The 20,124-nt window shown below is 46.6% G+C and overlaps 1 protein-coding gene across 2 annotated transcripts in view; it reads left to right on the top strand.

Moving 5' to 3' along the window:
* The window catches only part of ENPP3 (ectonucleotide pyrophosphatase/phosphodiesterase 3), a 213,944-nt gene that overhangs the window by 146,289 nt on the left and 47,531 nt on the right, over nt 1–20,124 (top strand). For both annotated transcript variants that reach the window (XM_075339878.1, XM_075339879.1), the window contains exons 17-18: nt 16,239–16,326; nt 17,095–17,261. In XM_075339878.1, the coding sequence (XP_075195993.1) occupies nt 16,239–16,326; nt 17,095–17,261 (255 nt within the window). The remainder of the gene's footprint in view (nt 1–16,238; nt 16,327–17,094; nt 17,262–20,124) is intronic.

The raw sequence follows: 20,124 nt of genomic DNA, 5'->3' as shown, positions 1-20,124 counted from the left end.
TGTGTCTTGTGCATCCAGGAGGACCAAGTCCTTGGTGTGTTGGTGGCATAGAGGTGAGAATCGTGCATCCTTCCTCTGCCCTCTCCCCACAACCTCGCACAACCGAAATGTGAGCAAGCTCTCACTCATCTGCTGAGTCTTCCATGCCCATCGCCAGTTCGTCCTCCATTTCTTCATGGGCTCCTGCACTTTCATCAACACTTTTTGCTGATACTATGCGCCCTTGTTAATCCCTCTCCCTCACCATGAATGCCGCATAGGTGCCGCTGACCATCTGGACCTCGTAGATCTTGTTATCCCTTCCGCATATGACTCCTCCTGTACTTCCTCCCCTTCCTCTTGTCCCAACACCTGACTCCGAATAATAATTACAGTGTGCTCCATCATGTAGATGACCAGAATTGTCACGCTGAGAATGACATTGCCAGTGCTAAACATCTTCGTCGACATTTGTAAACTGTGTAGCAGGGTGCATAGGTCCTTGATCTGACACCACTCCAGCAGCGTGATCTGCACCACCTCTTGATCAAGTTATCCCAGGCTATATGTCATACCGTATTTCAGCAGGGCTCTGCGGTGCTGCCACACACGCTCCAACATGTGCAGATTCCAATTCCTGCGTGTCGGAACATCGCATTTCCGGCGTTTAACTGCCAGACCCTAAGACTTCCGGAGTGATGAAAGTTGTTGAGCTGCTGTGTGCGCACGATGTAAGTGAGCACATAGCGAGCGTGCACGCTGCACAAGGCCATGTAGGCCGGGATGGTGTTTTAAAAATTGCTGGAGAATTCGGTTCAACACGTGAGCCATACAAGGCACGTGTGTCACATTGCCCTGAGGATGGCCCGCAGCCAGGTTTGCATCATTGCCGCACACGGCTGTTAAGTCACCAACGGAGTCCGCTCCGTCAATTTGTACTCCGGTCGCCAGGTGACAACGTGTTCCTTTCATGAATAGTGCTGATGATGGGAGAGGAGTCGATGCCAGCGGCGCAGGTGGACGCAGGTTATGCTCACCCACTGGGCTGCATTACCTTGACAGATGCAGAATCTCTGGCTGAATGTAGCTGGTGGGTATCTCACAGATGAAATACCATCATTCAGCTACAACCAATGGGAAGACACCACACCCTTTTTTATGCCCATCCTGTCTGCAGACCACTGCCAGACATAGCTATGACCTCTGGTTACTTTTACCCCCAGTTCAGTTTTATGATTTTGTGTGCTTGTTACCTGACTACTTTTCCTGCTTGCTGTTTATGTACCTTGTTGGCCGATCCGCATTTCACCTCTGCTTGTTTTCTGATTAAGTCCTGGCCGTCCCATTCTGTTCCTGTTCCTCAATTAATGTTTTGACCCTGCCTGACTACTATTCTCTGGAACTGCAGCCTTCCACAGGTATTAATCACCTTGGGCCCTGTGCAATTCCTAATCCCTGTATAGGGGTTAAAGGGTTTCAGGGTTCTAGGGGTCCTGCTTGGTGAGTGGCTTCCCTCTAGCCTATCATTAACAGCCCATCTGAGTGTGTGGATCAAGGAAGGCGTTACACCGTGCTCTCTGCAGAAGGCCATGTGGTCCAGGATAGTGCTTTAAAAATTGCTGGACAACCAGGTTCAACACGTGAACCACACAAGCCATGTGTGTCACATTGTCACAGCGAAGGGCCGCACCCATGTTTGCATCATTGTCGCACCCGGCCTTCCCTGGCTGCTGGTTGAGTGGAGACAACCATTGATGAAACTCGTCCACAACTTCTCAGTAGTGTGACTCACATTTCCCATACATTTCAAAGTAAAACTTTGACCGCCTGATGGCATTGAGCTCTGCTGCCAGCATAGTAAGGAGGTGTGTGGTAGTGCTTGTGCGCAGTTACAAGGAAGGGTGGCCTGACCACACAGGGTTTGCGCCAAGGTGGAGGACCCACACGAGGTTGAAGAGGCAGAAGCAGTGTATTAACTTCTACATACAGAAGAAGGATTGAAACAACTCGTGGGGACGGCAAGACTTGGACAGCAGACCCTTCTCCATCTCTCACCATAGTTTGCCAGTGCCCAGTCAGTGACATGTAATGACCCTGTCTATGCTTACTGGTCCAAGTATCTGTGTTGAAATGCACCGTGTCGCACACAGAGTTTCTCAAGGAAGTGGTGATGTTGTGTGCGACATGCTGGTGTAGCACGGGCATGCTGTTCTTGGAGAAGCAGTGGTGATTGGGCATCTTGTACTGGATCACAGCGACAGACATAAGGTCTCTAAAATCCTGTGTGTCCACTAGGCAGAAAGGCAGCATTTCGGTAGCCAACAGCTTACAGACGGATAGAGTCAACCTCTTCGCTTTGTCATGGGTCGCAGGAAGTGGCCTTTTATTTGACCACATCTGAGGGACAGAGATCTGGCTGCTGTGTGTAGACGGTGTTGAGTAGGGTGTCCATGGAAAAATGCAGGTTTGTGAGGAAAGTGCAGGCGGAGACATGATGTTGCCTTCATCTAACGTTGGTGCTATCGATGTCTGAGAGAGCTGTACACACTCACTTGTTTCCCCTTCCAAACCAACTGACGACCTACCAAGCAAACTGACTGTTGCGGTTACAGTGGTGGAAGTTGTGGGTGGAAAAACAGGTGTGACAGCTGTCCCCACAGTCCTAGAAGATGACGAGCGCGCGGATGCACTGGAAGGGGCAGGTGGTGGATGGTTCGCTCCGCTAGGCCGCATTGCAGCACGGTGAGCTAACCACCGGGCCATATGATATTTATTCATGTGACGATTCATGGAAGAAGTTGTCAAACTGCTGAGGTTTTGACCTCTACTAAGAGAACCATGACAAATTTTACAGATCACATAATTTGGGCGATCTTTTTCTATGTCAAAAAAGGACCAGGCTAGGCGAGGCTTAGAGGCCATGCGACTTGTTGATCCACCCCGAATAATGCTCAGAGGCAGAGTGGTGGCTGAGGATGCAGTTGTAGACGTGCTACCAGTGCTCCGACTCTGTCCAGGAAGGCGCAAGGTAACTTCGTCGTCGGTTGCATCCTCCTCCACCGCCTCTGTTGACCTCCTCGAGTGTCTGACTGTGGGTTGACAGTAGGTGGGATCTAGAACTTCATCATCAATTGTTGTGTTTGCACTCCCCTCCCCCTCAGAACGAGCCTCTTCTTGCCCTGACCGAATATTTAAGTTGTCATCCCAATCGGGTATCTGCGTCTCATCTTCATCAGTATGTTCCTCATTGTCTATAACCACAGGTGTTGGAAAGGCAGCATTTTGGTAGGCAACAGTTTGCAGATGCTGAAAGTCAACCTCCAAGCCATGTCATGCCCTTCTAAAAGCATGTAAAACACAGCGAGGGGACTCCAACCACAGTCTCCCTCGTTTCCACTAACTGGGCCACACACACCCCACTTGACTGGCATCGGTTGACCCCCCTTTTGAAAAAGAAAAAGATGCTTTGCATGAAGCACTCTCAAAAATACGCGTGCCTTTCCCGTCCCCTGGCTGACCCAGGGGAAGAAAAGTCCTCTGAGAGCCATGACTTGTTCATCTTGGTTCTTTTAGAAACACAGCGAGGGGACTCCAACCACAGTCTCCCTCGTTGACACTAATTGGGCCACACACACCCCACTTGACTGGCATCGGTTGAGCCCCCTTTTGAAAAAGAAAAAGATGCTTTGCATGAAGCACTCTCAAAAATACGCGTGCCTTTCCCGTCCCCTGGCTGACCCAGGGGAAGAAAAGTCCTCTGAGAGCCATGACTTGTTCATCTTGGTTCTTTTAGAAACACAGCGAGGGGACTCCAACCACAGTCTCCCTCGTTGACACTAATTGGGCCACACACACCCCACTTGACTGGCATCAGTTGACCCCCATTTTCAAGATGAAAAAGATGCTTTGCATGAAGCACTCTCAAAAATACGCGTGCCTTTCCCGTCCCCTGGATGACCCAGGGGAAGAAAAGTCCTCTGAGAGCCATGACTTGTTCATCTTGGTTCTTTTAGAAACACAGCGAGGGGACTCCAACCACAGTCTCCCTCGTTGACACTAATTGGGCCACACACACCCCACTTGACTGGCATCAGTTGACCCCCATTTTCAAGATGAAAAAGATGCTTTGCATGAAGCACTCTCAAAAATACGCGTGCCTTTCCCGTCCCCTGGCTGACCCAGGGGAAGAAAAGTCCTCTGAGAGCCATGACTTGTTCATCTTGGTTCTTTTAGAAACACAGCGAGGGGACTCCAACCACAGTCTCCCTCGTTGACACTAATTGGGCCACACACACCCCACTTGACTGGCATCAGTTGAGCCAATTTTCAAGATGAAAAAGATGCTTTGCATGAAGCACTCTCAAAAATACGCGTGCCTTTCCCGTCCCCTGGCTGACCCAGGGGAAGAAAAGTCCTCTGAGAGCCATGACTTGTTCATCTTGGTTCTTTTAGAAACACAGCGAGGGGACTCCAACCACAGTCTCCCTCGTTGACACTAATTGGGCCACACACACCCCACTTGACTGGCATCAGTTGAGCCAATTTTCAAGATGAAAAAGATGCTTTGCATGAAAAGCACTCTCAAAAATACGCGTGCCTTTCCCGTCCCCTGGCTGACCCAGGGGAAGAAAAGTCCTCTGAGAGCCATGACTTGTTCATCTTGGTTCTTTTAGAAACACAGCGAGGGGACTCCAACCACAGTCTCCCTCGTTGACACTAATTGGGCCACACACACCCCACTTGACTGGCATCAGTTGACCCCCATTTTCAAGATGAAAAAGATGCTTTGCATGAAGCACTCTCAAAAATACGCGTGCCTTTCCCGTCCCCTGGCTGACCCAGGGGAAGAAAAGTCCTCTGAGAGCCATGACTTGTTCATCTTGGTTCTTTTAGAAACACAGCGAGGGGACTCCAACCACAGTCTCCCTCGTTGACACTAATTGGGCCACACACACCCCACTTGACTGGCATCGGTTGAGCCCCCTTTTGAAAAAGAAAAAGATGCTTTGCATGAAGCACTCTCAAAAATACGCGTGCCTTTCCCGTCCCCTGGCTGACCCAGGGGAAGAAAAGTCCTCTGAGAGCCATGACTTGTTCATCTTGGTTCTTTTAGAAACACAGCGAGGGGACTCCAACCACAGTCTCCCTCGTTGACACTAATTGGGCCACACACACCCCACTTGACTGGCATCAGTTGACCCAATTTTCAAGATGAAAAAGATGCTTTGCATGAAGCACTCTCAAAAATACGCGTGCCTTTCCCGTCCCCTGGATGACCCAGGGGAAGAAAAGTCCTCTGAGAGCCATGTCCACATTGTCAGTGGACAGACACGTGTGCTTATCTGCCAGCAGACCCCCAGCAGCACTGAAGACAGGTTCTGAGAGAACGCTGGCTGCAGGACACGACAAGATCCCCAAGGCGTGCGTGGCGAGCTCAGGCAATTTATCCAGATTGGAAGCCTAAAATGAGCAGGGCTCAAGTTGCACAATAATGGAATCGATGTTTCCTTGCATATACTCATATATCTGTGTGTCCTCCTCTTTTTCCTTGTCCAGCTCTTTTGTTTTCGCATGAGTATATGTCCTTGTCACTTTCCCATGTGTTGTGAGTTGTTTGTCACCTTTTAGACACCTTTGAGGGTGTTTTCTAGGTGTTTTTCTGTGTTTGTGATTGCCTGCCATTGTTTCCTATTGGCTCGAGTTCGGTTCGTCGAACGTTCGACGAGCCGAACTCGAACGGGACCTCCGTTCGGCGAACCGACCTCGAGCCGAACCGGGACCGGTTCGCTCATCTCTAATCTTTATACTCCTGAAATGCTATTTCTGTATTATCAGCCTTCAAGATTTTAAACACCCTTTGTTTTTGTTTTATTATACTTTGTACAGTCTTATTTAGCCATAGTGGTTTCTTTTTATTCCGGGACATTTTATTACCAGAGGGTATACGTTTTTTTACAGGACTCTAGCAGTATATCCTTAAACTTTTCCCATTTATGTTCAGTATCCCCAGTTACCATGACTTTGTCCCAATCTACACATTTAAGCTCTTCCCTTAATTTGTTGAAATCAGCTTTGCTAAAATTCCAGGTTTTAGCATTTCCCCTTTGAAATGTTCTTTTGACTATTACGTTGAAGCTTACCATATTATGATCGCTGGTGCCCAATTGCTCCCGGATCTGTAGATCTGAAATTGTCTCCGGTCTATTTGACAGGACCAGATCTAGCAAATTATCTCCCCTTGTCGGTTCATCTACCATATGAGAGAGGAAATGGTCTTGAATGGTAGATAAGAATTTACAGCTTTTAGCACAACCAGAAGATTCTATGTCCCACTGTATGTCTGGATAGTTGAAATCCACCATAATAAGAACCTGATTATTATTATTATTAGCTGCCTTTTCAATTTGTTCCAGCATTTCACCCTCTATTTGTTCAGGTATGTTAGGAGGCTTATAGCAAACTCCAATTAGCATTTTTCCATTATTCCCCTCCCCATGTACATTTACCCATACTGACTCTACATTGTTGCAGTTCCCCCCAATGTCATCATTCAACACAGGTTTTAGGTTAGATTTGATAAATAAACACACCCCACCACTTTTTTGTCTTTCCTGTCCCTCCTAAATGTACTATAACCCTGAATGTTTGTCACGCAGTCATGGCTTTCATCCAGCCAGGTTTCCGTAATGCCCACCACATCATAATCCATGGTTGACATAAGAGTCTCCAATTCATTCATTTTGTTTGCAAGACTTCTTTTATTTGCCAGTAGACATTTAATCCTATTAACATCTTTATTACGCCTAGCCTCCCTACGTTCCTTGCATGTCCCATCCCCCCTAATCCTTCATTGACCCCTACCGTCTCACTGTCTCTATCTGCTCTATCTATCCCCTTTTTTGCTCCACTACCCTCCCCCCCCCCAGATCATAGTTTAAAAGCTCCTCCATCCGTCTGACCATTTTCTCCCTCAGCACAGCTGCACCTTCCCCATTGAGGTGCAGCTCGTCCCTTCTGTAGAGCCTGTAGCCGACTGAGAAGTCAGCCCAGTTCTCCATGAACCCGAACCCTTCCTTCCTGCACCAATTTCTAAGCCACGTATTTATCTCACTAAGCTCCCGCTGTCTTTCTAGTGACGCTCGTGGCACCGGTAGAATTTCTGAAAACACCACCTTGGAGGTCCTGGACTTCAGCTTCTCTCCTACTTCCCTGTAATCATTTTTAAGGACCTTCCACCTGCCTCTAACTATGTCATTAGTACCAATGTGCACCATGACCGCTGGGTTCAAGAACGGTTCGATCAGCAAAAAGCCTTGCTAATTACTAGCTGGCTTTTCACTGGATTAGTGTGAGCCACTCTGTAATTCACACTATAATCAAATTTCAGCGTATAGTGTGCAGGGGGACGGGGTTTAGATCTGAGTTGCTGAGAGAATGCCGATCGCCGTTTTTTTTTTCTTCTCTAAGCGCGTGTGTAGTGGGGCGGGCCAGTATGTCAGCCAATCCCAGACACACACACACAGGTAAGTGGACATGTGTCATAGGTTGTAAATGTCACATGTCCTTGCATTATAAATACGGCCATTTTCTTTCACAGCGCCATTATCTGCCTTCTGCGTCTGGGTGACAGTCACCGCTCACGCAGCTCCTGTCGCCGGTCCTGCTGTGTACGCTATACACACAACGCTTTACAGAATAGGGACAGAAGTTTATTTTAGCCCTTTTCAGGGCTCATTTCCTAGGGCTCAGAGCCATAGGTAACATTCAGGTCCATGGAAACGCTGTATACAGCTTCAGATAACAGCGTCTGTGTACCTAAGCTCAGGGAATTCCTTGCTGCATTTCACAATTAGGAGGGATAGAAAGTGAGGCTTCCTTTCCTCTACACTGACCCACAACCCGGCCATTGTACCCTCCTGCCCTTTTTTGCAAAGCTATTTTAATAGCAAAGAGTGCTGCCAGTTAGTGCCATCCAAAAAGTGGCTGCTGTACTCCATTAGTGTCCCACTTGTGCCAAGCAAGTCCCACCACCTCTGCATTGTACCTTGCTGCCCTTTTTTGCAAAGCTATTTTAATAGCAAAGAGTGCTGCCAGTTAGTGCCATCCAAAAAGTGGCTGCTGTACTCCATTAGTGCCCCACTTGTGCCAGCAAGTCCCACCACCTCTGCATTGTACCCTGCTTCCCGTTTTTGCAAAGCTATTTTAATAGCAAAGAGTGCTGCCAGTTAGTGCCATCCAAAAAGTGGCTGCTGTACTCCATTAGTGTCCCACTTGTGCCAAGCAAGTCCCCACACCTCTGCATTGTACCCTGCTGCCCTTTTTTGCAAAGCTATTTTAATAGCAAAGAGTGCTGCCAGTTAGTGCCATCCAAAAAGTGGCTCCTGTACTCCATTAGTGTCCCACTTGTGCCAAGCAAGTCCCCACACCTCTGCATTGTACCCTGCTGCCCTTTTTTGCAAAGCTATTTTAATAGCAAAGAGTGCTGCCAGTTAGTGCCATCCAAAAAGTGGCTGCTGTACTCCATTAGTGTCCCCCTTGTGCCAAGCAAGTCCCACCACCTCTGCATTGTACCCTGCTGCCCTTTTTTTTGCAAAGCTATATTAATAGCAAAGATTGCTGCCAGTTAATGCCATCCAAAAAGTGGCTGCTGTACTCCATTAGTGTCCCCCTTGTGCCAAGCAAGTCCCACCACCTCTGCATTGTACCCTGCTGCCCTTTTTTTTGCAAAGCTATTTTAATAGCAAAGAGTGCTGCCAGTTAGTGCCATCCAAAAAGTGGCTGCTGTACTCCATTAGTGTCCCACTTGTGCCAAGCAAGTCCCACCACCTCTGCATTGTACCCTGCTGCCCTTTTTTGCAAAGCAATTTTAATAGCAAAGATTGCTGCCAGTTAATGCCATCCAAAAAGTGGCTGCTGTACTCCATTAGTGTCCCACTTGTGCCAAGCAAGTCCCACCACCTCTGCATTGTACCCTGCTGCCCTTTTTTGCAAAGCTATTTTAATAGCAAAGAGTGCTGCCAGTTGTAGGGCCATAGTTGCATTGTCAGGGATAGTCAGTGTTGTTTCTTCAGCTGTCAATAAAGCTAGACCACCTCTGCAATCTACACCACCTCTCAATTTTTGCTACCACATTTTAAGTGGCCAATCTTGTCGCTAACAAAATGAGTGGCAAAAGGACAGATTCTGGTGGAAAGGGGAACAGGCGTGTTGTAAAAGGAAAAAAAGTTTCTGTCCGTGGGGAAGGTGGCAAAGCTACATTAACATCTGCTGAAGATAGGCCATCTTCCAGCAAAAGTAAGATGTCTACTACTTTCCGTGGACAATCCGATGTGCTCCCTTTTTTACGGACCCGAACAATTGTAAGAAAGGTAGATGATGCACAAAAAAAACATGCTTGAATGGATCTCAAGTACTCCAACAAGTGCTCTCTCCTCCACCTCAACTACCGCATCAAAAAAAAAAACAGTCCTCTGAGTTGTCATCCCAATCACACTTACTTTCTCCCAGCTCCCAAGTCTCCACCCGCCCTGCACAGTAGGGTGGAACAGAGATGGCTGAGTCTCCAGAGCTGTTCAGTCACACTATAGGCTGGGAATCAGAGGTCTGCTCCCAAGCTACAGTGAGTACAGACCAGGAAATGGTCTACAGTGATGCCCAGAAGCTTTGTGACTCAGATTCAGGTCCTGATGACCAAGTTTATGAGCATAATGTAGACCCTCATTCACAAACTGTAACACCTGTTGGTGTAGACAATGAGGAACATACTGATGACGATGAGATGCAGATACCAGATTGGGATGACAACTTAAATATTCAGTCATGGCAGGAAGAGGCTAGGTCTGAGGGCGAGGGGAGTGCAAACACAGCGCTTGATGATGAAGTTCTAGATCCCACCTACTCTCAACCCACAGTCAGGCACTCGAGGTCAACAGAGGCGGTGGAGGAGGATGCAACTGACGACGAAGTTACCTTGCGCCTTCCTGGACAGAGGAGGAGTACTGGTAGCACGTCTACAACTGCATCCTCAGCCACCACTCTGGCTCTGAGCACCAGTCGGGGTGGCTCAGGTCGCATGTCCTCTAAGCCTTGCCTGGCCTGGTCCTTTTTTGACCTTGCAAAGGATCGCCCAAATCATGTGATCTGTAAAATTTGGCGGGAATCTGTAAGTAGAGGCAAAAACTTCAGCTGTTTGAAAACTTCTTCCATGAATCGTCACATGAATAGCTGTCATAAGTCCCAGTGGGAAGCTCACTGTGCTGCAATGCGGCCTAGCATAGCGGGCCAACCACCGCCTGCCCCTTCCAGTGCATCTGTGCGCTCTTCATCTTCTATGACTGTGGGGACAGCTGGCACATCTGTTCTTCCACGCAGACCTTCTACCTCTTTAACTACAACAGGCAGTTTGCTTGCCAGGTCGTCTGTTGGTTTGGCAAGGGAAACAAGTGTGGGTGTACACCTGTCTCAGACATCGATAGCACCAACTTTGGATGAAGGCAACATCATGTCTCCGCCTGCACTTTCCTCAGAAATCTGCATTTTTCCAGGGACACACTACTCACCACCGTCTCCACACAGCAGCCAGATCTCTGTCCCTCAGATGTGGACAAATAAAAGGTCATTTCCTCCGACCCATGACAAAGCTAAGAGGTTGACTTTATCCATCTGTAAGCTCTTGGCTACCGAAATGTTGCCTTTCCGCCTGGTGGACACAGAGGATTTTCGAGACCTTATGTCCGTCGCTGTGCCCCAGTACCAGATGCCCAGTCGCCACTACTTCTCTAAGAAAGGTGTGCCTGCGCTACACCTGCATGTCGCACACAACATCACCGCTTCCTTGAGAAACTCTGTGTGTGAACGGATGCATTTCACCACCGATACTTGGACCAGTACTAATGGACAGGGACATTACATGTCACTGACTGGGCACTGGGTAACTATGGTGATAGATGGAGAAGGGTCTGCTGAACAAGTCTTGCCGTCCCCACGACTTGTGCGTCAATCCTCTTTCTGCTTTAGTTCCTCCAACGCTTCTGCCTCCTCAACCCTGTCTGGGTCCTCCACCGCCGCCCCAAGCCTGCCTGGTCAGGCCACCAGCGTTGTAACTGCGCACAAGGAATCACGCACACCTCATTACTATGCTGGCAGCAGAGCGCAACGGCATCAGGCGGTCTGTAGCTTGAAATGTCTTGGAAATAAAAGTCACACAGCGGCTGAGTTGTGGGCAGCTCTGGAGACTGAGTTTGGTAAATATTTGTCTCCACTCAACCTGCAGCCAGGTAAGGTTATGTGTGCAATGCTGTAAACCTGGGTGCGGCCCTTCGCCTGGGCAAGGTGACACACATGCCTTGTATGGCTCACGTGTTGAACCTTGTTGTCCAGCAATATTTAACACACTATCCCGGCCTAGATGGCCTATTGCACAGGGCACGAAAACTGTCTGCTCACTTCTGCCGTTCAACCGCCGCAGCTGAGCGACTTGCGTCTCTCCAAAAGTCTTTCGGCCTGCTGGTTCATCGCCTGAAATGCGCTGTGCCGACACGCTGGAATTCAACTCTCCACATGTTACAGCGACTGTGGCGGCACCGCTGAGCACTGGTGCAATACGCCTTGACGTATAGCCTGGGCCAACGAGATGCAGAGGTGGGGCAGATCACCCTGATGGAGTGGTCTCAGATCAATGACCTATGCACCCTTCTGCATAGTTTCGACATGGCGATGAATATGTTTAGCGCTGATAATGCCATTATCAGCATGACAATTCCAGTCATTTACATGCTGGAGCACACGCTAAACACTATTCGGTGTCAGGCGGTGGGACAACAGGAAGGGGAGGAAGTACAGGAGGATTCATATGCGCGAGGGATACCAACATCTACAAGGTCCAGACGTTCATCATCACCAAGGCGGCAGGCATGGGACGGTGAGGGAGAGGGATCAACAAGGGCGCATAGTAGCAGGCAAAATGTGGAGGAAGGTGCAGAAGAAGATGAAGAAATGGAGGACGAACTGTCCATGGACATGGAAGACTCAGCAGATGAGGGAGACTTTCGTCAAATTTCAGTTGAAAGAGGTTGGGGGGGATGTCAAAGGAAGAAAGCACGGTTAGCACCTCTATGCTACAAACACAGCGCGGACTTGGTCCGCATGGATGCGCAAGACACATGAGCGCCTTCTTGCTGCACTACCTACAACATGACCCCCGGATTGTCAAAATTAGAAGTGATGATGACTACTGGGTTGCCACACTATTAGATCCCCGGTACAAGTCCAAATTTTGTGAAATAATTCCAGCCATAGAAAGGGACGCATGTATGCAGGAGTATCAGCAGAAACTGTTACTCGATCTTAGCTCGGCTTTTCCACCAAACAACCGTGGTGCACGGAGTGAATCTCCCAGTTGTAACTTGACAAACATGGGTCGGTCTCGTCATCAACAGTCTAACCGTACCAGCAGCACCGTATCTGGTGCTGGTAACAGCAATTTTATTGAATCGTTTCATAATTTTTTTAGACCATTCTTTGCAAGGCCAACAGAGACAAGAAGTCTGACACATAGTCAACGGCTGCAGAGGATGATACAGGAGTATCTCCAAATGAACATCGATGCCATGACTTTGCAACTGGAGCCTTGCTCATTTTGGGCTTCAAATCTTGAAAAATGGCCTGAGCTCGCCACTTACGCCTTGGAGATATTGTCGTGTTCAGCTGCCAGCGTTGTCTCTGAACGTGTCTTCAGTGCTGCTGGGTGTGGGCTGACAGATAAGCGCACGCGTCTGTCCAGTGACAATGTGGACAGACTAACGTTCATCAAAATTAACAAGTCATGGATCCGCAAGGACTTTACTACCCCTGTGTCATCCTGGGGAGAGTAAATGCTTGTGGATTTGGAATGTGCTTGATGCAAATGTACATGTCAAGTTTGCAACTGGGGCACAAGTGCTGCCACTAAAGGGATGTCTGTGTGGCCCAATTTTTGGAAAAAATGGAGACTCTGCTTGGAGTAACCCTTGCAGTGTTTTTAAAAATGAGCCAAGATGAACAAGTCATGGTTCAGTAAAAAATTTGCTACCTATCCCGGTGTCATCCTGGGGACAGCTAAGGCTGGCGTATTTTTGAATGTGCTTGATGCTAATCAACACATACAGTTTGCAACTGGGGCACAAGTGCTGCCACTAAAGGGGTGTCTGTGTGGCCCAATTTTTGGAAAAAAGGGAGACTCTGCTTGGAGTAACCCTTGCGGTGTTTTTAAAAATGAGCCAAGATGAACAAGTCATGGTTCAGCAAAGACTTTGCTACCTTTCCCGGTGTCATCCTGGGGACAGCTAAGGCTGGCGTATTTTTGAATGTGCTTGATGCTAATCAACACATACAGTTTTCAACTGGGGCACAAGTGCTACCACTAAAGGGATGTCTGTGTGGCCCAATTTTTGGAAAAAAGGGAGACTCTGCTTGGAGTAACCCTTGCTTGTAGTGTTTCTAAAAATGATCCAAGATGAACAGATCTGGGATCAGCAAAGACTTTGCTACCTACCCTGGTGTCATCCTGGGGACAGTTAAGGATGGCGTATTTTTGAATGTGCTTGATGCAAATGTACCTGTGAAGTGTATAACTGGGGCAAAAGTGCTGCCACTGAAGGGTGTCTGTGTGGCCCAATTTTTGGAAAAAAAGGGAGACTCCGCTTGGAGTCCCCTTGCGGTGTTTTGCATGATTTTAGAAGGGCATGCTATGCCTATATCTGTGTCTCGTCCTCTTTTTTCCTCGTCAAGCTGTTTTGTTTTCACATAAGAATTTGTTCTTGTCACTTTCCCATGTGTTTGTGTTGTCTTGTGAGTTGTTTGTCACTTTTAGACACCTTTGAGGGTGTTTTCTAGGTGTTTTTATGTGTTTGTGATAGCCTCCCATTGTTTCCTATGGGGTTCGAGTGGTTCGCCGAACGGTTCACCAAACCGAACCCGATTGCGGTCTCTGTTCGGCGAACAAAGCTCGAGCCAAACCGCGACCGGTTCGCTCATCTCTACTCCTAACCCCAAATCTCCTAGATATCAACCATAGCAAATACATGGTTGCTTTATTGTAGAGAGACATTTTGAAGTCAGTCTAATGAGTGGAAGAGCCTAAATACAATGATTTGAAATGTTTTTAAACCTTATCCACCGATGAGGGATGGAAATTGACCAAATAACACCAGGATCTCATGATGAAGGATTAACAACGTTATTTGGGTAAGAATGCGGACCTCTAAAAACGAACGGCACACGGATTGCATACGTACGTATTTTATGCCAATACGGACATTCCACATGTACACACGGAGAGCATACGCCATCACACGAATGTCATACGTACGTGAGAAACGCCCCTAAAAAACGGAACACGGACCCGAAAAACGGAATGTGAGACACGTAAGTTTTTTATGCGGAAGTGTGTTTTTGGCCTGAAGGATTAACAACGTTATTTGGGTAAGAATGCGGACCTCTAAAAACGGACGGCACATGGATTGCATACGTACGTATTTTATGCCAATACGGACATTCCACATGTACACACGGAGAGCATACGCCATCACACGGATGTCATACGTACGTGAGAAACGCCCCTAAAAAACGGAACATGGACCCGAAAAACGGAATGTGAGACACGTACGTTTTTTATGCGGAAGTGTGTTTTTGTCCTGAAGGATTAACAACGTTATTTGGGTAAGAATGCGGACCTCTAAAAACGAACGGCACACAGATTGCATACGTACGTATTTTATGCCAATACGAACATTCCACACGTACATACGGAGAGCATACGCCATCACACGGATGTCATACTTACGGGAGAAACTCCCCTAAAAAACGGAACACGGACCCAAAAAACGGAATGTGAGACACGTACGTTTTTTATGCGGAAGTGTGTTTTTGGCCTAAAACATCCTCTGCTTCAAAAACTCTACATAAACTTCACCGTCTATTAGACACTATGCCCACATACCTAAAGCAGCCAGCACCTGTACTGTATTGAGCGGGCTCAGCTACTGAGCCTGCTTATTAAAATAATACACTTGTTTTTTCATAAATGTACAGATTGCTCCTTAAAAAGGTTAATACATTTGACACAATTTACTCCAGCAATCTTTTTGTCTCAATGCTGTATTTCTATATCTTCATAGATTAGCATGTGATATAAATGGTACAAATAAAGACATATTGCCATTTTATAAGTGTTGTCCCAGTTTGAGAGCAAAGTCTGCTGTCAGACTATGTAACTGTATACCTCTGAAATTGTGACATCATGCAGTACACATGCTGTCATTATTCCCTGGTATTTCGGATACAAAGAGTGGTCACATGACTGCATGTATGTGATTTGCTTACTACCAATCATGTGCCGGATAGACATTTCTGGCTTCTCTCAATTCCTTTCTATTGAGATAAACTGGATGAGAATAATCGTCAAGTGACTACAAGTATGGAAATCGCATACTTGCAATCTTGTCTTGCTTGGACAGGGAAGGCGACATGCGCACGCTGCATCTTTTTGTGTTCACAAACTGCAGCCAAAACTGCAGCCAAATTGCCGCCAAAATGCAGCCAAAACTGCACCTTGTCAGAGAGAGCCTGGAAATGTCACAAAAAACGCTTGTAATTGTAGGTGCGTTTTTGGTGCATTTTTCATAACATGCGTTTTTGCTGCGTTTTTGTGACAAATGTTGACAAAAACTTAGGAAGAATGAACATGCTGCATTTTTTTTTGTCACAAACTTTTGACAAATAAAACGCTATCAAATAAACTGCAACGTGCGCATAGCAAATCTGACTTCTCATAAACTTTGCTGGGAAGTCAAATGTCAGAAAGTTCTGACAACAAAACTGCACCAAAAACGCAGCAAAAATGCAGCAAAAAACGCAGTGTGCGCATGTAGCCTAATTGAGAGGAATTGAGGCAGTGTCCGCACCACATGCTATCATTATTCAGAAGTCACATAGAGTGATTGCAGACTTTGCTCTCAAACCTGGATAACTCCTTTAGTACACTGCCAAATGGGTCCATATTCTCTTTCTTTATAACAACAAGAAACCATAAACAGAAAATTATACTTTTTATATTAATAATAGGAATAATAATAATAATAATAATCATAATCAGAAGACATCAAATAAATGCCAGCTGTATACATCTATAGACCATAGATGGATCAATCATCAATTTGTATTGTTCATTGTGTAAACAATTATCTGGTCGTGTAAATGACCCATATACAATATTGTTTCAGGCAATCTTCATAGGACATGGCCCAGGATTTAAAAAGCAAGAAGAAGTAGATTCCTTTGACAATATAGAGCTGTACAACCTAATGTGTGGTGAGTTACCAATTTCTTTGTTACTAGTTTTCATTTACATTCTCAATTCAATGACTCTTTTATCTATCTATCTATCTATCTATCTATCTATCTATCTATCTATCTATCCTTCTATCAGCAGTAGGAATGCTGTGGTGGGTCACAGCCATGCTGCATTGGTGATCTTGTTGGACCAACTGCCTTCAAGAACCCGATAACATCAATGTACAGAAATGTAATGTAAAGCATTGGCAGCCATACTGTACATGTCATCCCTCAATTTGTCCCTCAGTTGCCAAGTACTTGTCTCAATACACACCCAATTAGGAAAGTTCAGAGAAAAGGCCCAGTCACACACAACGACTTACCAGCGATCCCGAAAACGATGCAACCTGATAGGGATCGCAGGTAAGTCGCTGGCAGGTCGCAGGTGAGTGTCACACAGTCAGATCTTACCAGCGATGCAGGAACAATACAGGTCGCAGTAGCGACCTGTATAACGATCTCAGCAGTCACTTTGATCCTGTCACACAGTTTCAAACACAGCGATGTGTCCTGCCCAGCAGGACATCGCCTTTGAAGAAAATGACCTGGACCATTCAGCAACGACTAGAGATCTCACAGCAGGGGCCTGATCGCTGGTAAGTGTCACACATAACGAGATCGCTAACGGGATCGCTACTGCGTCACCAAAACGGTGACTCAGCTGCGATCTCGCTAGCGATCTCGTTATGTGTGACAGTACCTAAAGTCTAGAATGTCAATTAATTAACTCTTGTTTTTTTACAGATTTGTTAAAAATTCATCCCGCTCCTAATAATGGAACACATGGCAGTCTGAACCATTTACTAAAAGAACCATTTTTTACTCCAACCATTATTCAAGAAAAATCAGATCCATTAACCTGTGTATTTACACAACCATTATCCAATTTGAGCTGCAGCTGCACAAATTCAGTAAGTGAGCTTTGGTTTTCATTGTATCCTCTGGGCTTTCACAACTAGGCAGACTTGTATCCACTAGAAGCAGGATAAGATCTCGAAATCCATATACCTTAATACTAGGGATGATCGAATACTTCAAATATTCGGCTTCGCAAATATTTTCCGAATAGGTCGCTGCTATTCGACTATTTTCAAATATTCGATGCGCAATGTAAGTCTATGAGAAACCTGAATAACGACTATTCGGAACTATTCGGGCTTCCCATAGACTTACATTGCGCATGGAATATTCGCATAGCGGCAACCTATTTGTCGGATATTCGTGAAGCCGAATATTTCAGGCATTCAATCATCCCTACTTAATACAGAAGGTGTTTTGAAATACTCAAAAACTGTTGATAACTTAAAAGATAAGCTTTAAAGGGCTCAGTGCACTGTTTGTTCTCCTTCATTTGCATATTGAGCACTTTATCATATTGTGATTGACAGTGCTCAAGGGCTGCCTAAATTCAATCAATGGCTCTGTACCTCCACAATGACAATGCAGGAGCCCAGCCTTGCTCAGTGTCAGTGTACACGCTCATCACTGGCTCCTATTTGCAGCACAGTACTAAGCATCAGCTGCAGACATGAGCCAGTGAAGAGAGCGCACACTACATACATGAGTGCCCTCCGATGTTTTGTTGGATAGCGCTTGACCCAATGTTATACTATGGGGTAGTGCCGACTTGCACTTTTTTTCCTCATACCGTTTTGACAAGAGGAAAAAAAAATCGCAGCATGCTGCAAGTGCCTGTGATCATTGGGTGACATGCACCCACTTATGGACCTGATGCCACAGTGAAAGGCTGTTACTGCAGGCACCTATTGCCTAGAGAGCCTTCCTGGTACCATTAAGTGAAAGGAGCTTTTCATTGTAACTCCAGCACCTAAATGGGGGGGTACAGAGTATCAACTGGACCCACATAAGGACCACACAGGATCTTCATCTCATGGAGAATATAAACAACGAGGAGATTGATGGCCTAAACAGATTAGAGATAATTTGATATATCTATATCCCCTGATGAACCCCAAGACGCTGGGGGGAAACGCGTCGGAATCAAGTTAGTCCTGGCAGGATAAGTACTAGGACCACAGGTCCATCATCTTTTGTGTAGACCCTCTTTCTCATGTATCTTCCCAGTTTCATAGCCATACAGGCAATTTATAAAACTGTGATTTGAAATCCTTAATTTGCACATGAGATTTGGGTTTATTATTGTAATTGGTATTACCTTTGACACATGACTGTTATGCACCACTGCACAATCCACTTGGTGGTGGGCTAGGGTCAGGAGTAGTAACAGGGGCAGTTAGGGCTAGCCGCCGAGGAACGGGGGGCACCCAAAAAATTAAGGTGCTTTTGACCTCCGTGGTTAGGTAGGGAATAACATCAGGGATTATCAGACCCCCTGTCCCACCTCATAACTATCAGCATATCAATTGAAATTAGTAGGCGGTGCACACCCCTTGTCCCCTGTCCACCTTCAAGACCCTACTTAGTTATCACTAAGCACGACTTGTTGATGTCTTTACTTCTGGATATTATTCCAGAATTTAGTATTATTTTAGTATTTTAATAGTATTAATAAAAGTGATGTTTTAGAGAGAATTTTTTCTGGTTTTCAATTGGATAGCGCTTGACCCAATGTTATACTATGGGGTAGTGCCGACTTGCACTTTTTTTCCTCATACCGTTTTGACAAGAGGAAAAAAAAATCGCAGCATGCTGCAAGTGCCTGTGATCATTGGGTGACATGCACCCATACAAGTCTATGGCTATGTGCGCACTTTGCTTTTTACCTGCTTTTTACCTGCTTTTTTGCTGCTTTTTCAACTGCAGCGTTTAATGCCAAAATGGTTGTGTTCTGCTTTTCAAGCAAAGTCTGTGGGAATTTGGTTTTCTTGTCCGCACTTTGCAGTTCAAACTGCAGCCTTTTTGTTGCAGAACTTTGGTCAAAAACTCAGCTTTGCAGGGCAAAACCCAAATGGCAAAAACAAAAACATGACAATTGTTTTTGCCATTTGGGTTTTGCACTGCAAAGCTGAGTTTTTGACCAAAGTTCTGCAACAAAAAGGCTGCAGTTTGAACTTGAAAGTGCGGACAAGAAAACCAAATTCCCATAGACTTTGCTTGAAAAGCAGAACACAACCATTTTGGCATTAAACGCTGCAGTTGAAAAAGCAGGTAAGAAGCAGGTAAAAAGCAAAGTGCGCACATAGCCTAAGAGTGTGTGGAAATCATTGGACTGCACTAGGTAGGGTGTCGTCTGCAGGCTCGGTCTGGCCCGCCGGGGTACAGGAGAATCCCCCGGTAGGCACCGGGCCCTCAGTGGGCCCCTGTGCCTTACATAGCACGGGGCAGTGATAGTGCTGTGGTGCCGCCGGTTTTTCGGGGCCGGCGTTATGTGCGGGCAGACTGTGCAGGGCCCCCCACGCTCTGATGGACCCCCCCTCCCACGCTCTGAGGGCCCCCCAGTCTTTTAATCACAAGCTGCAGTGATAACACAAGTTCCGTATTATCGCTGTAGTTTGTGTGGCTGCAGAAGGACCTGTGGTGACATCACAGTCATGTGATATCACCGTATGTCCTGCACTGCGGAAGTCCCAGACCGCGCCGCTATTCAAATGTACGCGCCTCTTTCAGACGCGCGTACATGTGAACAGTGCGGCCGGTGACAGGACTGAGGCGGAGGAGGTGCTCAGCCCCGAAGCGACACAGCGTCCGCCATCACACTGTACCGGAGCAGCAGAGGAGAGGACGCGCAGGGCTGCAGGTAAGCGCTCAGCAGCCGAAGAAAAAAAAAAAAAAAAAAGTATCTTTTCACCTCTT

Source organism: Anomaloglossus baeobatrachus, chromosome 3 (genome assembly GCF_048569485.1).
Source record: "Anomaloglossus baeobatrachus isolate aAnoBae1 chromosome 3, aAnoBae1.hap1, whole genome shotgun sequence".
Classification (NCBI taxonomy): Eukaryota; Metazoa; Chordata; class Amphibia; order Anura; family Aromobatidae; genus Anomaloglossus; species Anomaloglossus baeobatrachus.
The sequence above is the reverse complement of the archived record's forward strand: the minus strand, read 5'-3'. Positions and strand labels throughout refer to the sequence as shown.